This window comes from Fusarium solani, assembly GCF_023522795.1.
Source record: "Fusarium solani strain SB1 chromosome Unknown bctg00000011, whole genome shotgun sequence".
In the NCBI taxonomy this organism is placed as follows: domain Eukaryota; kingdom Fungi; phylum Ascomycota; class Sordariomycetes; order Hypocreales; family Nectriaceae; genus Fusarium; species Fusarium solani.
This window is the reverse complement of record NW_027072149.1, coordinates 592588-614926: the sequence shown is the minus strand read 5'-3', so window position 1 is coordinate 614926 and position 22339 is coordinate 592588. Positions and strand designations below refer to the sequence as shown.

The 22339-nt window shown below is 39.4% G+C and overlaps 5 protein-coding genes across 5 annotated transcripts; 2 read left to right on the top strand and 3 right to left on the bottom strand.

Moving 5' to 3' along the window:
* Positions 1 to 686: 686 nt before the first annotated feature.
* Positions 687 to 1943, top strand: MRS44_015230 (uncharacterized protein; the record flags this gene model as incomplete). The annotated part of the gene is made up of 2 exons (XM_046284345.2): positions 687 to 1526; positions 1578 to 1943. The coding sequence occupies 2 exons, from the start codon at positions 687 to 689 to the stop codon at positions 1941 to 1943; spliced, it is 1206 nt and encodes a 401-aa protein (XP_046126162.1).
* Positions 1944 to 2288: 345 nt separating this feature from the next.
* MRS44_015229 (uncharacterized protein) lies at positions 2289 to 3732 on the bottom strand (the record flags this gene model as incomplete). Its single annotated transcript, XM_046277586.2, has 3 exons — positions 2289 to 3173; positions 3242 to 3549; positions 3648 to 3732. 3 exons carry the CDS (start codon positions 3730 to 3732, stop codon positions 2289 to 2291), a joined length of 1278 nt encoding a protein of 425 aa, XP_046126161.1.
* Positions 3733 to 5665: 1933 nt separating this feature from the next.
* On the bottom strand, positions 5666 to 7537 carry MRS44_015228 (uncharacterized protein; the record flags this gene model as incomplete). Its single annotated transcript, XM_046279715.2, has 1 exon — positions 5666 to 7537. One exon carries the CDS (start codon positions 7535 to 7537, stop codon positions 5666 to 5668), a length of 1872 nt encoding a protein of 623 aa, XP_046126160.2.
* Positions 7538 to 7995: 458 nt separating this feature from the next.
* Positions 7996 to 11274, bottom strand: MRS44_015227 (uncharacterized protein; the record flags this gene model as incomplete). Its single annotated transcript, XM_065619122.1, has 5 exons — positions 7996 to 8471; positions 8528 to 9187; positions 9238 to 10526; positions 10738 to 11084; positions 11137 to 11274. 5 exons carry the CDS (start codon positions 11272 to 11274, stop codon positions 7996 to 7998), a joined length of 2910 nt encoding a protein of 969 aa, XP_065475194.1.
* Positions 11275 to 12805: 1531 nt separating this feature from the next.
* Positions 12806 to 14105, top strand: MRS44_015226 (uncharacterized protein; the record flags this gene model as incomplete). Its single annotated transcript, XM_065619121.1, has 3 exons — positions 12806 to 12862; positions 12920 to 13364; positions 13465 to 14105. The coding sequence occupies 3 exons, from the start codon at positions 12806 to 12808 to the stop codon at positions 14103 to 14105; spliced, it is 1143 nt and encodes a 380-aa protein (XP_065475193.1).
* Positions 14106 to 22339: the final 8234 nt, after the last annotated feature.

Genomic DNA, 22339 nt, shown 5'->3' with positions numbered 1-22339 from the left:
GCTTACTGTCAGGTCGTGACCCTAGTGCACATCAAATATGGGACTCCCGTCGGGAGTTTTTAACATCCCGAGGCACATATGTAAGAGCCGCGGATCAAAGGATCACATTCATCGACTCCTTAAAAGCATTCGAGATTCACATCTTGGAACCACCATGCTCAGCTTGGCGTATGGCGTGACGTCATAAATCTGCCACAGCTGAGGCTGCTCTCGTGAGCACGCGCAGTGGAATGCCAACGACATCCATGAGCTGGCACGGGAAATCGGCTAACGGCAAATTAAACAAGGAATTACAGGATCTGTCCCAAGAGACGTGATTTGCTGGGGGTCGTTGGCTACGTGTTTGGTGGTCTGTTTGTGGTGGCCCGCGGAGGCCGAAGCGCCCGATTCGAGGCCAGGGGGCTTGTTTGGGTCATGCGTGAAATCTGAGAGATCGGACATTTGGGAGAGTGTCCGTCTAGTCATGGAAATAAAGGGGGTTTCTTTGATCTTTTTAATTCTTTCTTGTTATTTTCTCCTGGTGTATTTCTATTGCATCTTTTGTGTTGGAGTTCTTCTACTTCTTTACCGTTTTTGACATTTACGATTCCACGTCGATATCGACCCACTCTCACGGCCTCAGCACATCGAAACACCACACATAAAGTAATACAACAAACACAAATACATCGACTCGGAAACTCAAAATGGAGGAAAGAGCCAGTGTCCAGATATTGCCCGCCGTCACTTCGGTATCCCGACTTGACCTATCCGAAGCCCGCACCACCCGCCACCGAAAAACATCGAGCCTCGACACCGGCCGAACTCTCGCTCACCACAAGATGTCTTCAAAGAAGCGACGAAGAAGACACTCTTCCTTGAGTCACCGTGTCAAGCGCTTTATTCTTCGATACACCTGGACCTTCCCGCTTGCAGCCATCGGCGCATTTCTCTTCGTGTACAGCCTCAACCCGTCGGAAAGCAACCCGGTGCACAAGTTCATCTTTCCGAGCTATCCAGTAGGACCCGAGACTCCCGGCGGACCTGTCAAGTACGCCAAGGGGCGAGATGACTTTGCATTTGTCTTCTTTTACATCATCTTCTTCTCCTTCACCAGGGAGTTCGTCATGCAAGAGGTGCTGCGGCCACTGGCACGTCACTGGGGCTTGGCCAGTCGTGGGAAGCAGACTCGCTTCATGGAGCAAGCATACGCTATCGTGTACTTTATCTTCATGGCTCCTCTCGGCTTGTACATCATGAAGGGCACTCCGGTGTGGTTCTTCAACACGCGGGGCATGTACGAGGACTTCCCCCACAAGACTCTCACCGGGGACTTGAAGTTTTACTATCTGTTCCAAGGAGCGTACTGGGCTCAGCAGGCTATCGTACTTATTCTTGGTATGGAGAAGCCTCGGAAGGACGCCAATGAGATGATTCTTCATCACATAGTGACCCTGTCGTTGATTGGGTTGAGCTACCGGTTCCACTTCACCCACATTGGTATCGCTGTGTATATCACCCATGATATTAGCGATCTCTTCCTTGCTGTAAGTCATCCACATCATTTTCGGCCGTCCCATCTTGCTCACAAATTATAGGGATCCAAGGTTCTCAACTACCTCAAGTCACCCATCACCGTCCCCTTCTACGTTACCTTCATGGGCGTCTGGATCTACATGCGGCACTACATCAACCTCTGCATTATCTACTCTCTCTTCACCGAGTACAAAACAGTCGGCCCATACGAGCTGAATTGGGAGACTGAGCAGTACAAGTGTCCACTCGCCCAGGTGATCACATCGACGCTGCTCATCGCCCTGCAATCGCTGAATCTTGTCTGGCTGTACTATATTTTCCGGATTGCTTACCGCATCACTGTTTACAATGAGCAGCGTGATGCTCGCTCCGACGAGGAGGCTTCGGATGCCGAGGTGGAGAAGACGGAAAAGGCCAAGGCGAGCTGAATCGACTAGAGTAGATCAGGGGTGAGCCTTGAAAGTCTGGGGGGACAACTGACATGTCTTATTGAGAAAAAGATCAACTTAATGAGGGAGTCTGGGAGGTGGTGGGTCGGTTTGAAATACGTCAAGGTTGAATTAAGGAGTTCAAGGAACTAGAGAATAATAGCTAATGATAATTAAGTAATTACATATAATCAGGGTATCCCCCATTTCTTCTCATCTGACTTCGTTTCTTCGTGTCTGTGGAGTATTAATGTATCTCTATACGGTTTTGTGATGCCCACCGTTCATCCTTTCTATCACGCACCCACGACCTTGTGTAAAATCGATAAACAAACAAAGACCCTATTAACCCTCCCATTCAATCTTCTTCTCGCATCCTATCCTGTCCAGGAGCTTTCTGCCATCGCTCTGCAGAGATGTGCTTACGCCCCGGGACCTGTGTCGTGAATCAGACCTGGCAAGCCCAGTGACGGATGATCGACTTGGTAAACAGAGGTTCTCGGAACTGACTTCCACCTCGAGGTAGTCTTGCCCGTTCTCGGCCTCATCATCGCTGCGAGTGTCTTCGGCGTTCTCACCGAGAAGCACGCGTACGACGAGCTTGAAAATCATGATGAACCAGAGAATCATAAGACCCTGGAGGAAGAGAAGGCCACTCAGGAATGCGTGCATGATCTTGGAGTCGTAGCACACAATCCCGGAGTTTGAAACCAGCGGCACCAGCCAGTAGCGAGACCCAGCTGCCGGTATGTCAAAGGGCCCAGTGATGTTCTCTCCCATGCCCCTGTAGCATCCCATCATCATCTCTGTCGTGTGCGCATAGACCGACCAGATAACCAGACAGAAGGCAACGTGGCGGAGGAGCACCCAGCTAACCACAAAAATGCCAAACATGATGTCGCATAACGTCTGATGCTTGAGGTACTTAAGGCACTTGGCCACCGAGAAGAAGAGGTCGTTAAGGTCCATCAACACAAGTACGACGTTGCCGACTCTGGTGAGTCCATAGCGGTAGGAGCAGTAGACCAGGCCAATGGTGACGATGTGGTGAGAAAACATCTGCCAGTGATCTTTGCGTGGCTTCTCGATGTTGATGACGATGATTTGCTGGAGCCAGAATGCAAGCTGGGCTATCATGTAAGACTTCATGAAAACTGTTGTCTCTCTGTTGGGCCAACCCGTCCACATCTCTCGGAGGTTGAGCCAGTAAGGAGATGTGGCATAGATGTACTTTGAAAATCAGTTGTTTGGTTCAACGAAACAGGAGAATAGTTGCGAGTAGATGGGTTGTCACATACCATGCCAATGTTCCAAGAGATACTGTAGTAGATGATCATCCAAGACTGTTCACTGAAGCGGGTAACCTTGCTTCCCTTGAGGTTGCATCTCTTCGCAAGTGGAACAAGGGCGTACTGCATGGTTGCAGCACGAAGACCGGTAAAGACGGCGACAAGAAACAACACAAGGTAGACATCGTCAAAGCCCAGACCGTAGTCCCCTGTCTTCTCATCGTAGTACGATAGTGACAGGAACTTGGTGGTGTAGGGACGAGTGAATGCAACTGTTCGTGCGAGAAGCACGGGGACAGTGGCGCAGAGGCAAAGGCCTATCGAGGTCAGTGAGTTCAAACCAGGTGATGGAGGCATGCAGTTGACGCCAGGTCCAACGTAGGGGCCCGAAGAAAAAGGAGCTGGAGAAACTCACCTATCTGGTTCTCAACAAACCATCTCTTGGCAGAAGCGCCTTTGCGCCTGGGGTAGTAGTAGCTCGGGCGAATCTTGGCCGACATGATTAAGGGTATCTCTAAGAAAGTGTAAAATCAGATCCAAAAAGACAAGGCCACCTCCTGAACATTCAAGAAAGTCTTTTCAGCCTCCTTTCAAAGAAAAACAATGTTGATAAAATGGCCTGTCAAATGAGGGGATGATCAAAACTGGTCAGGACATCAGAGAGTGATACGATTAAGAGTCATGCGCCCGCGGACCCCAGCCCCAGCTTAAAGCCCGAATGGGGCGAGCGCCGCGGCACCGCGGGAGTGCAGGGGTGTGGGAAAGGGGGTTTTATGGGGCCTGAATAGTTTATTGGGTCTTTAGATTGAGGGATACGCGGATAAGAATACGCTGATTTTCGTTTCTTCTTTGGAGCGGTTGGGTTGGAGGCCTTTGGGCTGTGGGTTTGCGTGAGGGTGTCTTGACCGTAATCGTACACTCGGTTTAATGGTATTTGCATGTTCAGTAGACAATGAGGCTCATGATGCTCGGGATCATCAATCGGTGAACGATCGTGGCGAAAACGGAGACGAGCCGTTTGAGGCCTGCAAATAACCTTGCTCAACGTAGATCTGCATGATCTAAGATGGTTGAGGATCACACCGCCACCACCATGCTTACCTTCAATGCCCTAAAAGTGAAACACATAAACGAAGCCGAAGACGATATGGACATGTAGCTCGCAAGACAGAACGACCTGGCTGTTGGTACTACTCTGTGGGCTCTAAAAGTCGATTGCGTGATGGGCCTGCTTGAGGGACGAGTTCGAAGGGAGAGCCGAACCCGTCTTTCACGCCATTCTTCAAATATTGCCTCAAGGCTTTACAGTGTATTTGATACATCACATGAAGACGTTTGGGAGGCACATGTGTTTGACACGCGGCAATTGCGTCCTGCAACGGGATTCACATGTGCCCTGCTTCGCCTGTCAGCAAGAAGCACCATCAAGTCTCACATCAAAGGCTCAATCTGATCAAATATGAGAACTGTGCAAAAGCCTTAAGAAAGAAGGTCTACTGTATCTGCACAACATACATGCCGTCAGCCTTATCGAGATCGTCAAGCCGTCCTGCATGCAGGTCCCGTCTTAGCATCCCCACAATCGCCAGTTTTACCAAGTTGGTCAAGACACAAGAGAGCTGTCTCTTTTGGGTAAGTCTTCTGTGACGCACAGGACACAAGGTAAATGCGAGTAAGCTTATGACACTGCCGCGGTTCCACACGAACCGGGGAAGCTGTGAATGGCCTGGGGTATCAGAGACTACGGGATTTTGGTTTCGACTGTTACAGTTGCAAGTTTGAGCGCCGGCCGTATACTCGTGACACTGTCCGTATACGCCGGATACGAGGATGGCGGTTGATGATATTGAGCCGCTTCCCGGAGGTTCCGGACATGAAGTAAAAGTGGCCTGATCACGGAGAAGAAAGACGCAGCAACGGCGTTTCGGAGATTGAGTAATTCATCAAGGAAAATGACGAATAGAAGCCGATGGGAATACCACTTTGCACCTGGCTCCTGCGTCCGGGCATCTAGATCTCGTCGAATTCTTAGTGGAGAAGAATGCTAATATGGAGGCAGAGAATACGTCCGGGGACACACCTTTACGTCTGGCCGCGCGGTTCAAGATGAAGCATTTGATTAGATTTCTTGTTGTAAAGAGAGCAGCTTACAGATCGCTTGAGGCTTTTGGTGATGAATGACCGGAGGATGTCGTTGAATAGCTCGATGGTATGAGTTTACGAGATTTCATCATGAGTCTGGGCCATCCACATAGGGATTCTAATGGCTAGGAGTCACCGACACATGATTAGGATAGGACAGTATTGCATAATAATATCGTCCAACAAGTCATTGTCCGAAAAGTTCCTCGGACTCATGGGAAGTGTCGGGGATCGGCTGGAGGAACAGCTCTTCTAGGAAACCGAAGAGTCACAGCCAAAGAAATTACAATGCTATGCAATCATGAAATCCTTGACTTCAGACGTACTGCCATGCCTGTTCGAGAAGCTTGCAGGGTTAACGCCTTGAACATAGGCGTCATCAACAAGCTGATACCGTTCACCAACTGGTCTCAGAACAAAACAGAGAGGACTCCCACGCAACATGACCACTTCATCCCCAAGCTGTGTAGAGAATGACCCCAGTCCAAAAACAAGATCTCGAGTCGCGAAAAAGCAGCGGTCCATGAATATAGCGGTGGCAAGACTGGCCATCAGCTGGTCGATCCCCGCTAGATCCTCCATCGACCAAGATCCTGGTGCCTCAGTTACACCGCATATGGCCATTAGCGTATGCCATAGGCGGCGGAAATTGTCAGGCGCCGGAGAGACTGGCTCCCTTCTGTTGCTCGTGTCTTTGTCCATAACAAGTGCCCTCCAAGTTTCCTCTTGAGCATGCTCGGGGAGGCTCAAATACAACCTCATTAGTTCCTGCAGCTCCTGCAAGGATGTTTTCGGTTGCGTCAACTGTGAATCGTCTTGTGCGATGATGGGTGCACCCTCAGGACCGCTCAGCCGGGAAAAGGGGCCAACCACACGTTCGACAATGCCAAGGCTGACACCTCTAGCTTTAAGCACGTTACCGCCTTCTATAAATGCCACTTCTGCATGGACGCGATAATCCCTTTCATTGGAGCATCTGGCATATCGAATTCGCTCTTCCATGAAAGAGAATCCCTCCTTTGTAGAACCCGAGAGCTCTGGAAGCCAGGATGGCCCGGACTGGTTGATTGATGTTCTGTTTCCATGTAGGCAATCAAGGTTGCGATCTTGTTGTATGCACCCCCTGACCCAGTTCTTAAAGACATTTTCCACACTCAGGGTATAGTCTGGCGTGGTGAATGGGTTGTCGGCAATTCCCAGGAAAGCGTAGAGCTTGTCACGGGGATCAGTAGCCTGGAAACCCCGTGCAAGTCGCAATAGATGGGACAGTGATCTCTGTGTGCTCAGTTTGGCATCGTCCGAAGACCCGACGGATAAGCTAAGAACGACCTCAAACATTCTCTCGGCCGCTGGAGAACCCCTCGTCTCTAGCAGTGTCCGTAGCGTGGCAAAGGAAAGGCCATTTATCCGGCCTTGATATACACGTGTTGTTCCAAACAGTGATTGGAAGCCTATGAAGGAGATCAAAGGCATCCAGTTTGACCCGCAGCCAACGACGCATCCCTTTGTCGGATCATCCCAGAAGTTACTAGCAAGAACAAGTTCCTGGATGATCCAAACGCGATGCCAGAATGGACGCTCGCATAACTCCCAGATGGTGGTCCAGTCGATGGCGTCAACATCCACTCCCTTCTGACGCAGGTCGTCTGGAGAAGCCAAACCGGGTGCAAAGTCGGTATCTGGGAGGTTGTGACCACCACTTACTCGAGCAGTCCAGATGACCTCGCCTATTCGAGCCATGGCTGACCAGACTTGATCCACATCTGGAGTGGATTCCCCAAGCCAAGCAATAACATAGGCCGCAGAGGAAAAAATGCCACCCATCCGTTGGATTTGAAGCAGTTTCTCCTGGTTGTCGTTCTGGTTGATGCACACGGCATCTATCCATATGACTCGGGGCTCAGATCGACGGCGTAGATACTGCAGGGCAACCTTCAAGTTTGCCGTGACATTAATGTGTATTCCGTTGACGAGAATGGGTCGCAGGCCGTTAGCGTCGCCCCAGGTATAAGAAAGAGCCTCATATTCATAGTCGCCAGAGATAGAATGAACCTCCAGGATGCAGGTAATTTCATCGTCAAAAGGCCCGGGGAGGAGGGTAAGAAGTCGGATGCTAGACTCGTCCGGTGGTAGCGGTGTGTAGATACCGTGCTCGGGAGACATTGGAGTGTGCTTTTGATGATTTGATCTTGGTATTGGGCAAGTTACTGGACAATAGAAATAGATAAACCGATTGCAGAAGCCGTGGAGAAAAATATCTCACTCATGCTCGAAGCAGAAACGCAGCATGATCCACCAGGTGGGTTGCGATGCATCCAATCAAGGCCGTAGTAATGGACAACTTATTATTTTCACGCCTATAGAGATATCAGGCAGAGCAGCTGGATCATCTACCTTCTAAGAAAGGCAAGGGCTTTTAAGAGGAGTCACCCCCTTATTAGAACTAAACTCATCTCCCCTGTAAATCTATTGGGCAGTCCATTTGAGGGTGAGGAACTGTGCTCGTGAAATTAACAAGAAAATCTACAAGTCCAATCAAAGTAGCGTCAATACTAGAGCCATACGAGGCGGAAGCAAGAGGAAGAAGCTAATATCATTTATCCGCCCATGCAGAAACGTCTCTAAGCCAAATCAAGTCCCCAATCTTCTTCCTCGAGCTCTTTGATCGTTTCTACAAGTTGCTCTTTGACTGTTGAAGATAAACAAGTCGAAATTCCAGCCTCGCGCAAACCAGCACCGACAAGCGGGACAAACATGGTTAGGTCCGCCAAGAAGGAAGGCATTCTGCGAGCCGGTGGCACAGTCCTCACCATCCAATCTCCCAGGTCCACGAGGGAACGAGCCCATCTTGAAGTCTGGAGGAAACTTACCCCGCGGAAGTCTGCGCTCCTCGCTGTGTGGTTATATGAAAAACATTCTTCACTTTCAATGGTCAAATATCCAATCGTCATTGCTGAACCCATCTTTGTCAGTGTTTGACACCACTCGGGCCCGCCATCAAAACCATCGACGTACTCGTGCCGATACTGTTCGATTAAGGAGCCGACGCGATCCCGAACTGTGCACAGTGCTGAAACTCTTCTCCGGTCTATCGCTTCTGAGATGGTGGTTACCGGGTGATTCTTCAGGGACTTTGCAAATTACTTCACTTACCGACGATGCGCTCTGGTAGCTCAACTCCATATCTGTTTCGTTCTTCGTTGATGCGGCATTTGGTTTGCTTCTGTACGACACCCGACAACTTCTTGAACTCGCTGCTAATCTGCAGTCGCCACAGAACCCAAAGCCAGGCTATGGTGTCTTGATCCAGAGTAGCTGGAATACTCGGTAGCAGGGCATTCGTCCAGATTCTGCTACGCGTCAGATAAGGTTCCTGAAGACCGTACTTGTCGATTAGTTTCAGAAACTCGACTAAAATGTCGAAAGGAACTTCGGTTGGAACATCGTAGCCGTCGGACTCGTACTTGATGCCTTTGATCAAAACAAACGCTCGCATATCGTCATCCTGCGCAGGATGGGGAAGAAAAGTCTCCTCCTCCGTATCCGAGGCGTCACTGTCTGTTGATGCCTCTGATTCCCATTCCTTCTCGTCCAGCCAGGCATGAATGCTCACTGGCAGCAAACCCGGGAGCAAACAAGCGTCTTGTCCCCCGGGAAAACCTTCTACCACCGTATGAAAACAAACCGACCGGTCTTTGCATTTTTCAGCGGACTTCGATGTCAACCCTGGACGTGGGTCTGCCTCATCTGCCATCTCAAGGCTCGCATGGCAGCTGATGGCCTGCAAGGTAAGGTTGTAAGGGGGGGTTGTGCCTTGACATCGTTCTTTATAATCAGAGTAGCATGCTGGCAAGAATCCTGACAAGGTTCTTGAATGAGGAGTGTTTGATATGGCTCCGTGAGTAAAATAGCGCCAACACAAAAAGTAAAGCCTGACTCTAAGTCGACGGTAGCACCAACGAATGCAACACTTGGCCTTTTAAAGTCGATCTTGATAAGAGTCACATCACCTGCGACCTCGGACCCCTCCTCGTCGGTAGCCTTGAGAGTTCCTTCATCGATAAGATCAAAAGCCATCTCATCGATGTCCTCAGGACTTCCGTTGCTGGCGGTCTTGCTGGTGGCTTCAATCGTTGATTCTCTGATGCCTCCAACCGTTTCGGCAGCAGAAGCTTCGATACTTGCTTCGTAGGTGGCATCCGGATTCATCTCGTCGGCGATCTTAGGCGCTCCTTCATCCTGAGCTCCAATTCTTTCTTTGTTGATGGCATCAGGAGGACACATGTTGATGACCACAGCCGTTGATTCACCGATGGGTTCGACTCTTTCACTGACAGCTTCGGGCTCTTTCCCATTAGTGACCTCAGGTGCCCCCCCGTCCGGAATCTTAGGGGTTGTATTTCTGGTGGTGTTGACAGTTCTTTCATCTGGATTGCCAAGCGTGGCTTCCCTGATGACTTGAGGCCTTTCTTCGGAGCTAGCTTCAATAGCCCCCTTGCTGGTGACTTCTAGCCGTTCTTCATCCGCTGGTTCAAGATTGCCTCCGCTGGCCTCTCCAAGCGTCTCTCCATCGATGGCTTCGGCATCAGAACAGACAGGTGAAGAGAGAATGGCAACAAGCTGTCCAGGATTAGACTCCACACAACTTGTCCACTCCTCTTCAGACATAGGCTTGAAGGCATCATGAAGTCGTATGGTTGTCGGATGTCGTGTCTCGCCGCGATTCTCACTGATGAGGGCTTTGTACTCTTCAGTGTTGGTATCAATCGTCAGTAGCTTATTATCGCGGCAGATAAGATCGTATTCCAGCTCTGGATCTCTTCCTTGATCCATCGTTCCTGAACATCCAAGGGATGAGAATTGGTCGTCGTCAATGGCCTCGCCATCTGTGTCGGAGTTTGGATGCCCATATTCCGGATCGTGCATGTCGGCGTGCGCCTCTGGTCCATGCTCGTATTTAGTCTCTTTCGCCTTCTTACCTGTTGCTTCTCCAGCCCCAGCGCAGGAGTGTGCCCGGCCATGGCCTATCTTGGAAGTGCTGGAGACAGTAGAAAAGAGATCCTTCGCCTTTTTTCGCCCCTTTTTGAATTTTTGACCGATCTTTGAACTACCCATCGACTCCCTTATCGATGAACGAAGGCTCAGAGAAGACCTATTTCGTGTTTGGTGATAGGACAGAGGACCCTTTTCCTGGACAATTTGCAGCGTTAATTGACCCAGACTATTGTCTTTGTGAAGTTTTTCCAATGCCTCAGCATGCTTTCTCATGTGTGCATGGATGCTCCTGAAGTCTTTTTTTGTTTGTTGCTGCCTTCAACCATGGTTAGCTTGCAGTGGTCTCTGATGTTGGAGGATCATATTACCAAGACTCCAAGCTCTCCAAATGAGCAAGGCAGAGTAGCGATTGCAAGCACGACTTAGCATGCTCGACCGCCTCGATCAAGTGTTGAATGTCTTGATCGTCCAAAACGAACTTGTAGGCCGTCATGTTGAGTCTGAACCACTTCCAAACCCTCACCTTGCGACTCCTGTAGCTTTGCTTCTTTAGTCGCCCATACCGGTCAAGGATACCCTCTGCCTCTTTGCGAATGGTCTCGATTCTGTCAGCCATAAACTTGACCAAAGGCTCAGTTTCGCCACCCTCAACCTCGACTGTTTGGCTTTTGATGGCATCAGAGGTGTTGACCATGTCGTTCAGAACGCCCTGGACCTATGTCATGTTAAAGGAATGCGATGCTTGGTAGGATGGGGATCTCTCTCACATGGGCTAGGTTCTCAAGTTCCTGGCAGTATCTTATCCATTTGTCGGGTGCGCATTTCACTTTGTCGCAAAATTGCTTGGCTCTCACGGCCAGGTCCCAAATCGTGATACCACTCGCCACCACACCCACAAATTCCATCTCATGTGGTTAGGGCAGTCCACGAGGGGATTGGATCTTGATGATGAGAAAGAGAAGACGAAAAGCGCATCAAGCGGTGACACATTAGTGATCTAGATTTCAGTGGAAGGGCATTACTCTCGTGGTTGGCATGGATCTAAGAGGACTGGGTGGTTTTATGGGAGAATAAAACATGAAGTTACGCCTCGGAATGCAGGTGGAATTGGACAGAGAATTTGTAATTTCTAAATCCTGAGGCTATGATGGCCCGGGATTATACCATAGCTGTTTTTGACGCAGGCTGCGCCTCGCACCATTGAAAATGTGTACATCGGAAAGAGAAAATGATTCTCGTTGAAGGGGCAGGCGACATGTACTGCGTGGGGCAGTGTTTGATGCAGGTAGCCCAAGAGGTCGAGCAGCATCTCAGCCCAACCTAGGCGGCCTGCTAGGCTGCCAGCTCCCAAGTCTCCGCCATCGAGGGTTGGATGGCAGCCGATCTCTTGCTGGCGTCCCCTTGCAAACAAGTAGCCACAAGCCCCTCTTCTGGGCGGTGTCGAATGCATGCGCACACCATCTCTTCAGTGGCGGTGTTGACTCGCACATTACACTTTCAAGTAAGTGCACAGCCGCAGGCGCCAACACTGGCCAATCGGGACGACGACTCAGTTCCAAGTCCTTAGAGATCAGCTCCCAGGTGTATAGTTAGGAACTCGAGCCGGATACCTGGCTCGGGTTAATGCCCATTTTGCGGGCAGGGAGGAGATCAAATTTCTGAGAGCTTAACGCCAGTGCCACTTCCTCCCACCGTCCTAATGACAGAGAAATACACCTGAGTTTCAGTGTTTTGCAACAATATGTTTCAACATCAATATGCGCGCATAACTGAGCTCATTGCATTGGTGGCTAGGTTCCTCAGTAACAGACCGTGTCGACTAGGTACAAAAGCAAAAAGAACGAAGCTGAAACTTACACCTAAGCCTGATCAAGGCAATAATATATTATCATAGTTGCGACAGCAATTGTAGAACTAGTGGACGAAGTGTCCCATTGGTGTGGTTGGCAGGAGCGCTGTGAGGTCCACCAGATAACGATCTAGTGATGCATTGACAGTGGAATCATGAGAATAACACCAGCCAGCAGCCGACTTGGATTGCGGGTAAAACTCTCTCGCCAATCTTAGAAGAAAGCGAGTTAATCTTCAAACAGAAGTGCAAGTTTTTCAGGAGTGTTTTCAAACGAGAGGAACGTGTTTGCAGTCTCTCTATTCTTGAATGTAAGTGTTTGTGAATACTCACACAGGTCCCTACCCTGTTGCACGAAATGGTGGGGCTTGCGCGACGCTGACTAAGTGTTGTTTATGCCTGAGGCATCTCGCTCTAACCCAGGCGCCCTCCTCTGGCTCATCAATAGCATCACCGACCACACCAGGCACCAGATTTCTCAAGTCACTTTGATAAGTCACGATTAACGACTGAAAAGATTTGAGCCTGTCCCTCTCAAAACATATCCGCAAACAAGAACCAGATGCCCCAGCGACCACTGCATCGCCATGTTCGACCTGTTGAGAGCGGTGCCGCGAGACGTCTTTCTTCTCATACTTGACGCGGTTCGTTATTTGTTCAGAATTTTCTCGTTGGCAGTCTCTGATTACTTCTCTATACAGTTACCAAAAGCCGACCTAAGAACCCTTTCCCAAGCCTCGTCATGGCTGCGGGATAGCGTTGCTAGCACGCTCTGGAAATCCATCACGATCAAGTCACGGGGCGAATCTCATTTACATGATCTTCCGACGAACGGCCTACCTTATCGACGTCTACGAACTGCCACCCAGCTTCACCTTCGTGCTTCTTTTACAAGAGTCACAGATAATCGGTGTCCTCATATCTACGATTACCCCCGCTCGACGCGTAGTGGCGATGATGACGAGATTTACGACGAGCCCCAACGCGAGTTTTATTTCGATGATTTTGCCGACAAAGTGGAGTCACTACTCGGTCGCATGGAGCCCGACCAACTGCAGAGTTTCAGGCAAGAACCAGGAGATACGTTGCCCCCAAGGCCAACTCTGCTGACACTGCTGCAGCTAGGATCTAGGAACATGCATTCCGGTCAATATCCTTGGGACCGAAGGCATCCTCTCACTTCAGCAGCCCTCACTCCAGACGTTGAGTTTGATAACCGACCCCAACTGCCTGTATTGCCGTGTAGTGCCCTTCAAGTACGAGCCCGGTGTCAACTTATCCTCATTCCGCCAGCTTCTGAATTTCACCTGGAAGGGCCTTTGTCCCGATCATATGCAACCTCTTTCCGTCGTCCTGCAGAACAATTCGGCCCATCTAAAGAGTCTGGAATTGGATTTTGTCAACTTGCTCGAAATCTTTAACATTCACGACAGCCTTGATCATGACGACAGCGACGCCAGCAACTCTAGTGATGACCAAGATGACAGAATGTCTAACATTTCCAGCGACGCCAGCGAGGGTGAAGATGACAACGTCCGCAGGATGAGAAAGCCGAGGTTCTTTGCTTCCACCATTCTTGGCGTGGACCCAAACTCCCCAACCCTACTGTTCCCAAGAATCCGCGTCTTGTCCCTCTCTCTGGTACCCTTGACAGCAGGTATGGCTCCCGTATTCAATTTTGACACGCTCGTCTCACTGAAGTTGCGACTTTGCCCCCCTTGGGATGTCTTCATCAAGCGCGTTTTGAAGCTCAACCGCCCGATCAAGCTGAGGACACTTGAGATACATGACGATGACAACGAGGTTATTATTCTCGATTTGGTTGACGCCTTTGAGGGACTTGAAGAGCTCTTTTTGTCTTATGCTGGACTAGTCTTAGCACTTTAGCTTTGGGAAATCCTCGCGCGTCGTCATAAGTCAGATGACCGGGAACCCGCCACCCCGGGAACCCGCTAACCCCGCTTTTTTCTTTAATACCATAACCCTCATTAAATTGATCACTTATGCAACGATCTTTATATCAAATTAAAGCTATTCTAGCCAATCAGAATGCCTAAATATATAGATAAAGACCTTAATGAGGTAATTTAGATGGTTAAAAACGGAAGGTCTATTATCAAAGCAGCTAATTAGCATAGGGTTCCTCGATCTTCCCTTTAAGACCGACTTGCCGGAAAGGAGCCCAAAGGAAGGGCTTATAAGGGTTAATAGTGGCTTTCTTATGCCCTTAAAAAAGAGCTCTATAATTAGCTAAGGGTTTAAGATGCCCTTAAAACCCTATTGATATACTTCTAAATTAGGTAATTAATATAATATATATTACTAGTCTAAGGAGACTTAAGGCCGCTTAGTAAGTATTAGATTAATAGGTTTATAGCCTATAATTAATAAATTAAAACCCTCTATATAATTTAAATTAAAGCTAAGTAAATTAAGGGCTCTAAAGTAATTATTATTTAGGCTTAGTTTAATTAATTAAAGGACCTAGAGGTTATTATTATCTAGTATTAATATTATTAAAATATAAATAAAATTAATATCTTCTAAAGAGTTAGTCTTAATAGCCTAATAATTAGCTAATTAGAGAGAAAGAAAGTAATTAAAAAAGACCTAAAGTTATATAATTAGGTAATTATTATAGAGTATATAAGTATAAATAGCTAGGTTTTTCCTTTATTAGTTATCTTTAAAGGTTAAGAGCCTTAATAATAATAGTTTCCCGAGGATTATAATAATCATAGGTATTCCTAAGGGATAAACTAGTTATACTAGGTTTATATTAGCAGGGGATTAAGCGTATTATCTTAAACGGGGTATAAGTTATATCTAATAATATACTTAAAGGTATTAAGTATAATTAAGTTATATTAATAGCTAAGGTAATTACTATATAAGAAAGTATAATAAATATATTTTATATACTTAGGGGGTCCTACTATAATTACTTATCCTAAGAGGTTAATTAAGGTAATTATATAAGTAATTATAAGTAATTATAAAGTAATTACTATAATTATTTAGCTCTTAGGGGTAATTATATCTTAATTAATAGGTAATAATAGATCTTTCCTTAATTATATAATAAGTATTTTATTAGGTTATAATATAATATCCCTCCTCTATTAGGTCTTATCCTTAAGGCCTATAAAGTTAATTACTTAACTTTCCTTAATTTATTAAAATCTTCTTCCTTAAATATTTTAATAATACTAATAATATACTAAAAGTAAAATCTTAGTCTATTATATATTATTATTATTTATTTAAATGAATTAAAGAAATAAGCTTTAAAATTATACCTTATTTAAATTATATCTAGAAATATTTATAATATAAAATACTTAAGGGTATATTTTATTATTTAAAGTATATCTATTAGGGTTATACTTATAATAGCTCAGGAGTATTAATTTCTATTAGTAAATATAATTTATCTTAATATTCCTTTTTCTTATTAACCTATTTAATAATATCCCGCTTTATAACTAAGAAGCGCTATCTTAAACTTAAGGAGGAAAAGGCTAAGAAAAAATTAATTACCCTATAGTAATAAGTAAATAAATAGCTTTTTTATTTAATATATTTATATTACTAAAAAAAATAGATTTATAAGCGGGGTATAATAATAATATATTATAGTCTAAACTTATTAAATAAGTTAAATAAGGCTAAGAAGGTAAAATTAGAGGCTATAATAGCCGCTTAGCTTATTAGTACTATAAATACTATTAACTAAAATGCTATTAGCCTTAGGCTTATATCTCCTTTTAATATTACTAGTAAAAGTCCTTTAAAAGGCATTATATACTAGTAAGGTATTCTAGGGGTTCTTATATATTTTCTAAGTCTAGGTAATCTTTTTATTTAATAAAATATATTATTTTATTATTAATTTTATTTATATTAAGAATAACTTCTATAATATATTCTTTTAATCTATTAACTTTTATATTAGGCTTATTACCTATCTTAACTTAAATAATATCTTATATTAATTTAAATAATAAAATATAAAAGATTAAATAAAGCTTAACCTTAAGGGGTAAATCTAATTTATAGTTATATTTTAAGATTTTTTACTTAATTTTATAAGGTCTAATATATTTATAATTAAATTTTTTATTTTAGTATTTTATTTTAATATTTTTTATCGCGAGGTAGATTATATCTCCCTCTAAGAAGATTAATCCCTTAATTCTTTTCTTATTAATATAATTTATTATTTTATTTCTAATAAACTTAAGTTTTATTCTTATTTCTTTATATAGGTTCTTTAATTAGTTACTAATAAGGATTATTTTAGGGTTAATAATAATATCTTATATCTAATAATATATATTTAATATAAATCTAAAATTAGCATAGGCTAATATAATCTTTATATTTTTATTTATAGCTATATTATAGGCTAGCTATATAGCTAATAATTTCTTAACCTAATTAGTTTATTTATAATTAATATAGCATTAAAGGTATTATTCTAATATTTAATTTATATATTTTATTTATCTATTTATCTCCTTATAATATATAATAAAGAGTTTATAATTAATTCCTAAGTATCTTATAAGGCCTTACTAGAATTTTAAGGCAAATAATAGTCCTTAATCTATAATAATTTCTAGTAGTAAGCTATATATCTTAGTAATATAAAAGTAAAAAAGATAAGTAAATTCTTTTATTATTATTAATTCTCTATAAGATATAAAATAAGAAAATTTTATAAGTTTATCTATAATAATAAAAATATTATTATAAAAGTTTCTAATAGCTAGTTTTTTTAATAAAGGTAATTTAGTAATAAAATCTATAGTAATAAAATCCTATAGTTATTATATAACTAAGAGTAATTATAGTTTTCTATAAGGTTTATAATATTATGCCTTAGTTTTTATATAAAAGTTATATTAGTTAATAATTATTATAATAATTTATTTTATTTTAAGAAAAATAAATATTACTTTAATTTATTCTAGGGTTTTATTAATTCCTTAGTATCTATATAGCTAATAACTACATATCTCGCATATAAGTCTATATTATAATTTATCTAGGATTTATTATTTATCTATTTTTTTAATATCTAAGAGTTACTTATTATATTTTAAAATTTACTCTAAGAGTAAATTACCTTATTTTATTATATAGGTAGCTCTATTAGTCTAATATAATATTTTAGTAACTCTAGATTATTTATAAAGTCTTAATTTCTTTTATTATTCTTAAATCTATTAATTAATTTATTTATAATATTTCTTATAATAAAATATATATCCTTATATTTTATATAAAAGTTTATAATTATTATAATATTATTATATAGCTTAGGTTATTTCTTTTAGACTCTTATAATATATAGCTTAGTAGTAGTAATAATTAAAGATATTTTAAAATACTTTATTAAAAATAAAAAGCTTCCCTTTATAAGTCTAAAATCTATCTTTTTATTATTAATAACCTCGCATATAATTAATAAAGTCTATAACCTATTATCTATATTTCTTAATAAATATAAGATACTCTAATAAGGGTATTAATTTCTTTATTTGCCTAATAGACTTTTATTTAAGGTATCTTTTTATTATAAAATATAGTAATTATTTCTTAGCTTTAATCTTTCTAATATCTAGGTTAAGTTATTAGCTAATAATATCGGCTTAGCTATTCTTTATTCCCTTAATATAAATAATAATATAATTAAATTCTAAGAAATATTTAATATATTATAATTATTATCCGCTAAGTTCTTAAGTTTTAGTAAAATAAGTAATATTCTTATAATTTATATATACCTTAATCTAATATTTACTTCTAAGAAGATAATATTAAAATTCCTTAAAAATATTAATAATTATAAGAAATTCTTTATTATAAATAAGGTAATTAAATTTTACTCTATATAACTTATAAGAGTAAAATATAATTAGGTATAAAAGTCCTTTATTATCTTATTAGCTAATTTAAGCTCTTAGCATAAAGTCTAATATATTTATTTTAAGTTTTATTAATTAAGATAAGTTAAATATCTTAAGTATTAATTCGCTTAAGATAAATTCTTTAATTATATAAAAGGCTTTTTATGCCTTATTTCTAAATATAAATATCTTATTTTTCTTTATAAGGTTAATTAATAATATTATAATTTTCTTAAACTATTTAAGGAATCTATAGTAATAATTAATAAAACTAAGGAAGGCTTATATTTCCTTAATATTAATTAATTCCTTTTAGTCTTTAATTACTAAGACTTTCTTAAGGTCTATATATATTTTATTATAAGAGATAATATATCTAAGAAATTCTACCTCTAAGGTATAAAATTTACTTTTCTTAGGTTTTATTAATAAGTTAATATCTTATAATATTTATAATACCTTATAAATATATTTTATATTTTTTTTTTTATTTTAGAGAAGATAAAGATATTATCTAGGTAATATATAATAAATATATCTAGATATTCTTATAGTATATTATTAATTATTTATTAAAATATAATAAGTATATTTATAAGTCTAAAAGGCATAATAAGGTACTTAAATAGTCTATACTTAGTATAAAAAGCGGTTTTTTATTTATATCTTTCTTTAATCTAAATAAGGTTATAGGCTCCTTTAAGGTTAAGTACTATAAAGTACTTTATTCTAAAAAGTTAATCTTTTAACTTACTAATAAAAGGCAATAATATATAATCCTTAATTATAATAATATTAAGTATTTTAAAGTTAATATAAAAATAAAGTCTTTTATTTTTCTTTAAGATAAATATAATAAGGTATTTAATAAATAATTTACTTTCCTTAATATATCCTTTTTATAGTATTTCTTTAATATATTTCTTTAATACTAATAGTTATACTATATTAAGTAAGTAAAGTTTATTAAAGCTAAGTTATTTCTTATTAATAAATTTAATTTCTAAATTATAATATATATATAATAATAAACTTATTTTAAGTTCTTTTACAAAGAGTTTCTTATAAATATAATACTTTAATAATATATTCTTAAGTTATTTTTCTTTAGGTATTTTCTTAATTTACTTAAGGTCTTTTTCTAATTATTAGAATTATTATATAATATATATAATTATTTATTAATTTTATTACTTTTATTTATTATAATATTTATATTATATCTCTTTAAGTAAAAAGGTATTTTATATTTACCTTTACTTAATTTCTCTAATATCTTTAATAGAAATTTAAGATCTTATATTATCTTCTAAGTTATTATTTATTATAAAAAATACCTTATTATTAAAAGAGAGTACTTAGCTAGTTCTCTAGTTAAAATATAGGTTAAATTAGCATAACTATAGGTACCTAAGTACTAGGTTATAGCTCTCTATAAGTATAATATTAAATAAGATTCCTTAGTTCTTCCCTTTAATAAAAACTTTAAGGTAATTAATCTCGCTATTAATAACTTTATTATTATAATTAAATTATTTCCCTTTAAGGTTAATTATAATATAAGGTTTTACCTTATACCTCTATAATAGCTTAAGCTTATTTATTATCCTTAGGTTAAATAGATTTTACTTAGCCTTACTATTTACTAAAGTATATAGCTATTTTCCTTTAATTTATATTAATATTTTAAAATATCTTTATATTAATCTTCCTTTAGTAATATATAAGGCCTTTTATAATATCGCAGCCTATTTTTTTACTTATAGCCCTTTTATAAATAGGCTTCTTAGTTTTTTAATAATATATAGCTAATATAATTATACTTATATTTACTATTATTATATACTTCGTAGTTATATATATTATCTTAGCTATATAGCTAGTCTTAGTATTATTATTTTTATTCTTATCTTAGGTCTTTTTTATCTTCTAACTAGGCTATTAGTTTTTATTCTTTTAGTACTTCTTTTTAGCTAACTTATTTTTATTAGTTTTTTACTTTATAGATAATTTATTTATATTTCTAGATAGCTTAATATAAGTCTTTATAGTATTATATATATATAATATTAATAATATTATATTAATAAAATATCTAATAACCTTTTATTTTATATTATATATAGGGTTAATTATTAGGTTAAGCTAGTAAAGTAATAAGAAAATAATTTTATTTTTACTTTTTTTCTTTATATTTTTTATATTAATAATATTAATAAGATATCTAAGAGATATTAAGGTATTCCTTATATATAAGGTATACTTATATATTATCTTATAGGTGAAATAATACTTCTTAGTATTATAAGTTTTTAGCTAATTCCTTATAATAGGCTTAAATATAAATTTCTTATATATTCGCTATATCTATATATTCCTATGCGGTCTAGATATATCTTTCCTATAGGTTATTTTAATATTAATTATTATTTTTATTATATAAATAGAAGTAGTTTTCTTCTTTTTATAGCTCTTTATTACTTTTTCTTACTTTTTATTATTAAGTATATAACTTATATAGCTCTCTCTATAGTTTTTTTATCTTATATTTAAACCTAGTTTAATAGATATTAGCGCTATTTACTTAGGTAAGCTAATCTATCTATTAAGGTTTTTTATTATCGCGGGCTTATTTTTATTATTTATAGGTTTTATTATATTTTTATAATACTTAAACTTAATATTATAGGCATAATATGATAGTCATATGTATTCCCAAGGGATAAACCGGTCGTGCTAGGTTTATATTAGCAAGGGATTAGGCGCGTTGTCTTAGATAGGGTATAAGTCACATCTAGTAATATGCTCAAGGGTATTAAGTGTAACTAAGTTATATTAATAGCTAAGGTAGCTACTATATAAGAAAGTATAATAAGTATGTTTTATATACTTAGGGATTTTTCCCTGATTACTTGTTTTAAGAGGTTAATTAGAGTGATCGTATAAGTAATTATAGGTGATCACGAAGTAATTACTATGATCGTTTGGCTCCTAGGGGTGATCGCGCCTTAATTGGTGGGTAATAGTGGATCCCCCCTTGGTCACGTGACGAGTATTTTATTAGGTCGTAACACGATATCTCCCCTCCGTTAGGTCTTATCCTTAAGGCCTATAAAGTTAGTTGCCTAATTTTTTTTTAGTTTATTAAAACTTCTTTCCTTAAATATTCCGGCGATACTAATAGTATACTGAAAGTAAAATCCTAATTAGCTGCGCGCTATTATTATCTTTTTAAATTAATCGAGGAAATAGGTTTTAAAGTTATGCCTTGTTTAAATTATGCCTAGAAATATCTATGATATAAGATACTTAAGGGTATATCTCGTTATTTAGAGTGCATCCGTCGAGGTCGCGCTTATAATAGCTTAGGAGTATTAGTTTCCGCGGGTAAGCGTGATTTTTAGCTTAGTGTTTCCTTCTTTCTTACTGATCTATTTAATAGCGTCTTGCCTTATAGCCGAGAAATACTATCTCGAGCTTAAGGAGGAGAAGGCCGAGGAGGAGTTAATTGCCTTATAGCAGTAGGTAAATAAGTGGCTTTCTCGCCTAATATATTTGCGTCGCTAAAAGAAATAAGTCTATGAGCGGGGCATGGCGATAGTGCGTCGGGGTTTAAACTTATTGGATGAGTTAGACGAGGCCGAGAGGGTAGAATTAGAGGCTATAGTAGCTGCGTAGCTTATTAGTGCTATGGATACTATTAACTAGAATGCTATCTTTGTTTTTTCTTCTGATATTATTAGTGAAAGTCCTTTAGGAGGCATCATATACTAGTGAGGTATTTTAGTGGTTCTTATATATTCTTTAAGTCTAGGTAGTTCTTTTATTTAATAAAGTATATTATTTTGCTATTAATCTTATCTATGTCGAGGATGCTTTTTATAATATATTCTTCTGGTTTGTTAACTTCTATTTTAGGCTTATTATTAGTTTTGACTTAAATAGTGTTTTCTACTAATTTAAGTAATAAAATATGAAAGATTAGATAGAGCTTAACCTTAGGTAATAAGTCTAGCTTATAGTTATATTTTAAGATTTTCTGCTTAATTTTGTAGGGTCTAATATATTTATAGTTAAGTTTTTTATTTTAGCGTTTTATTTTAATATTTTTTGTCGCGAGGTAGACTATATCTCCCTCTGAGAAGATTAGTCCTTTGATTTTTTTTTATTAGCGTAGTTTATTATCTTATTTCTAATAAACTTAAG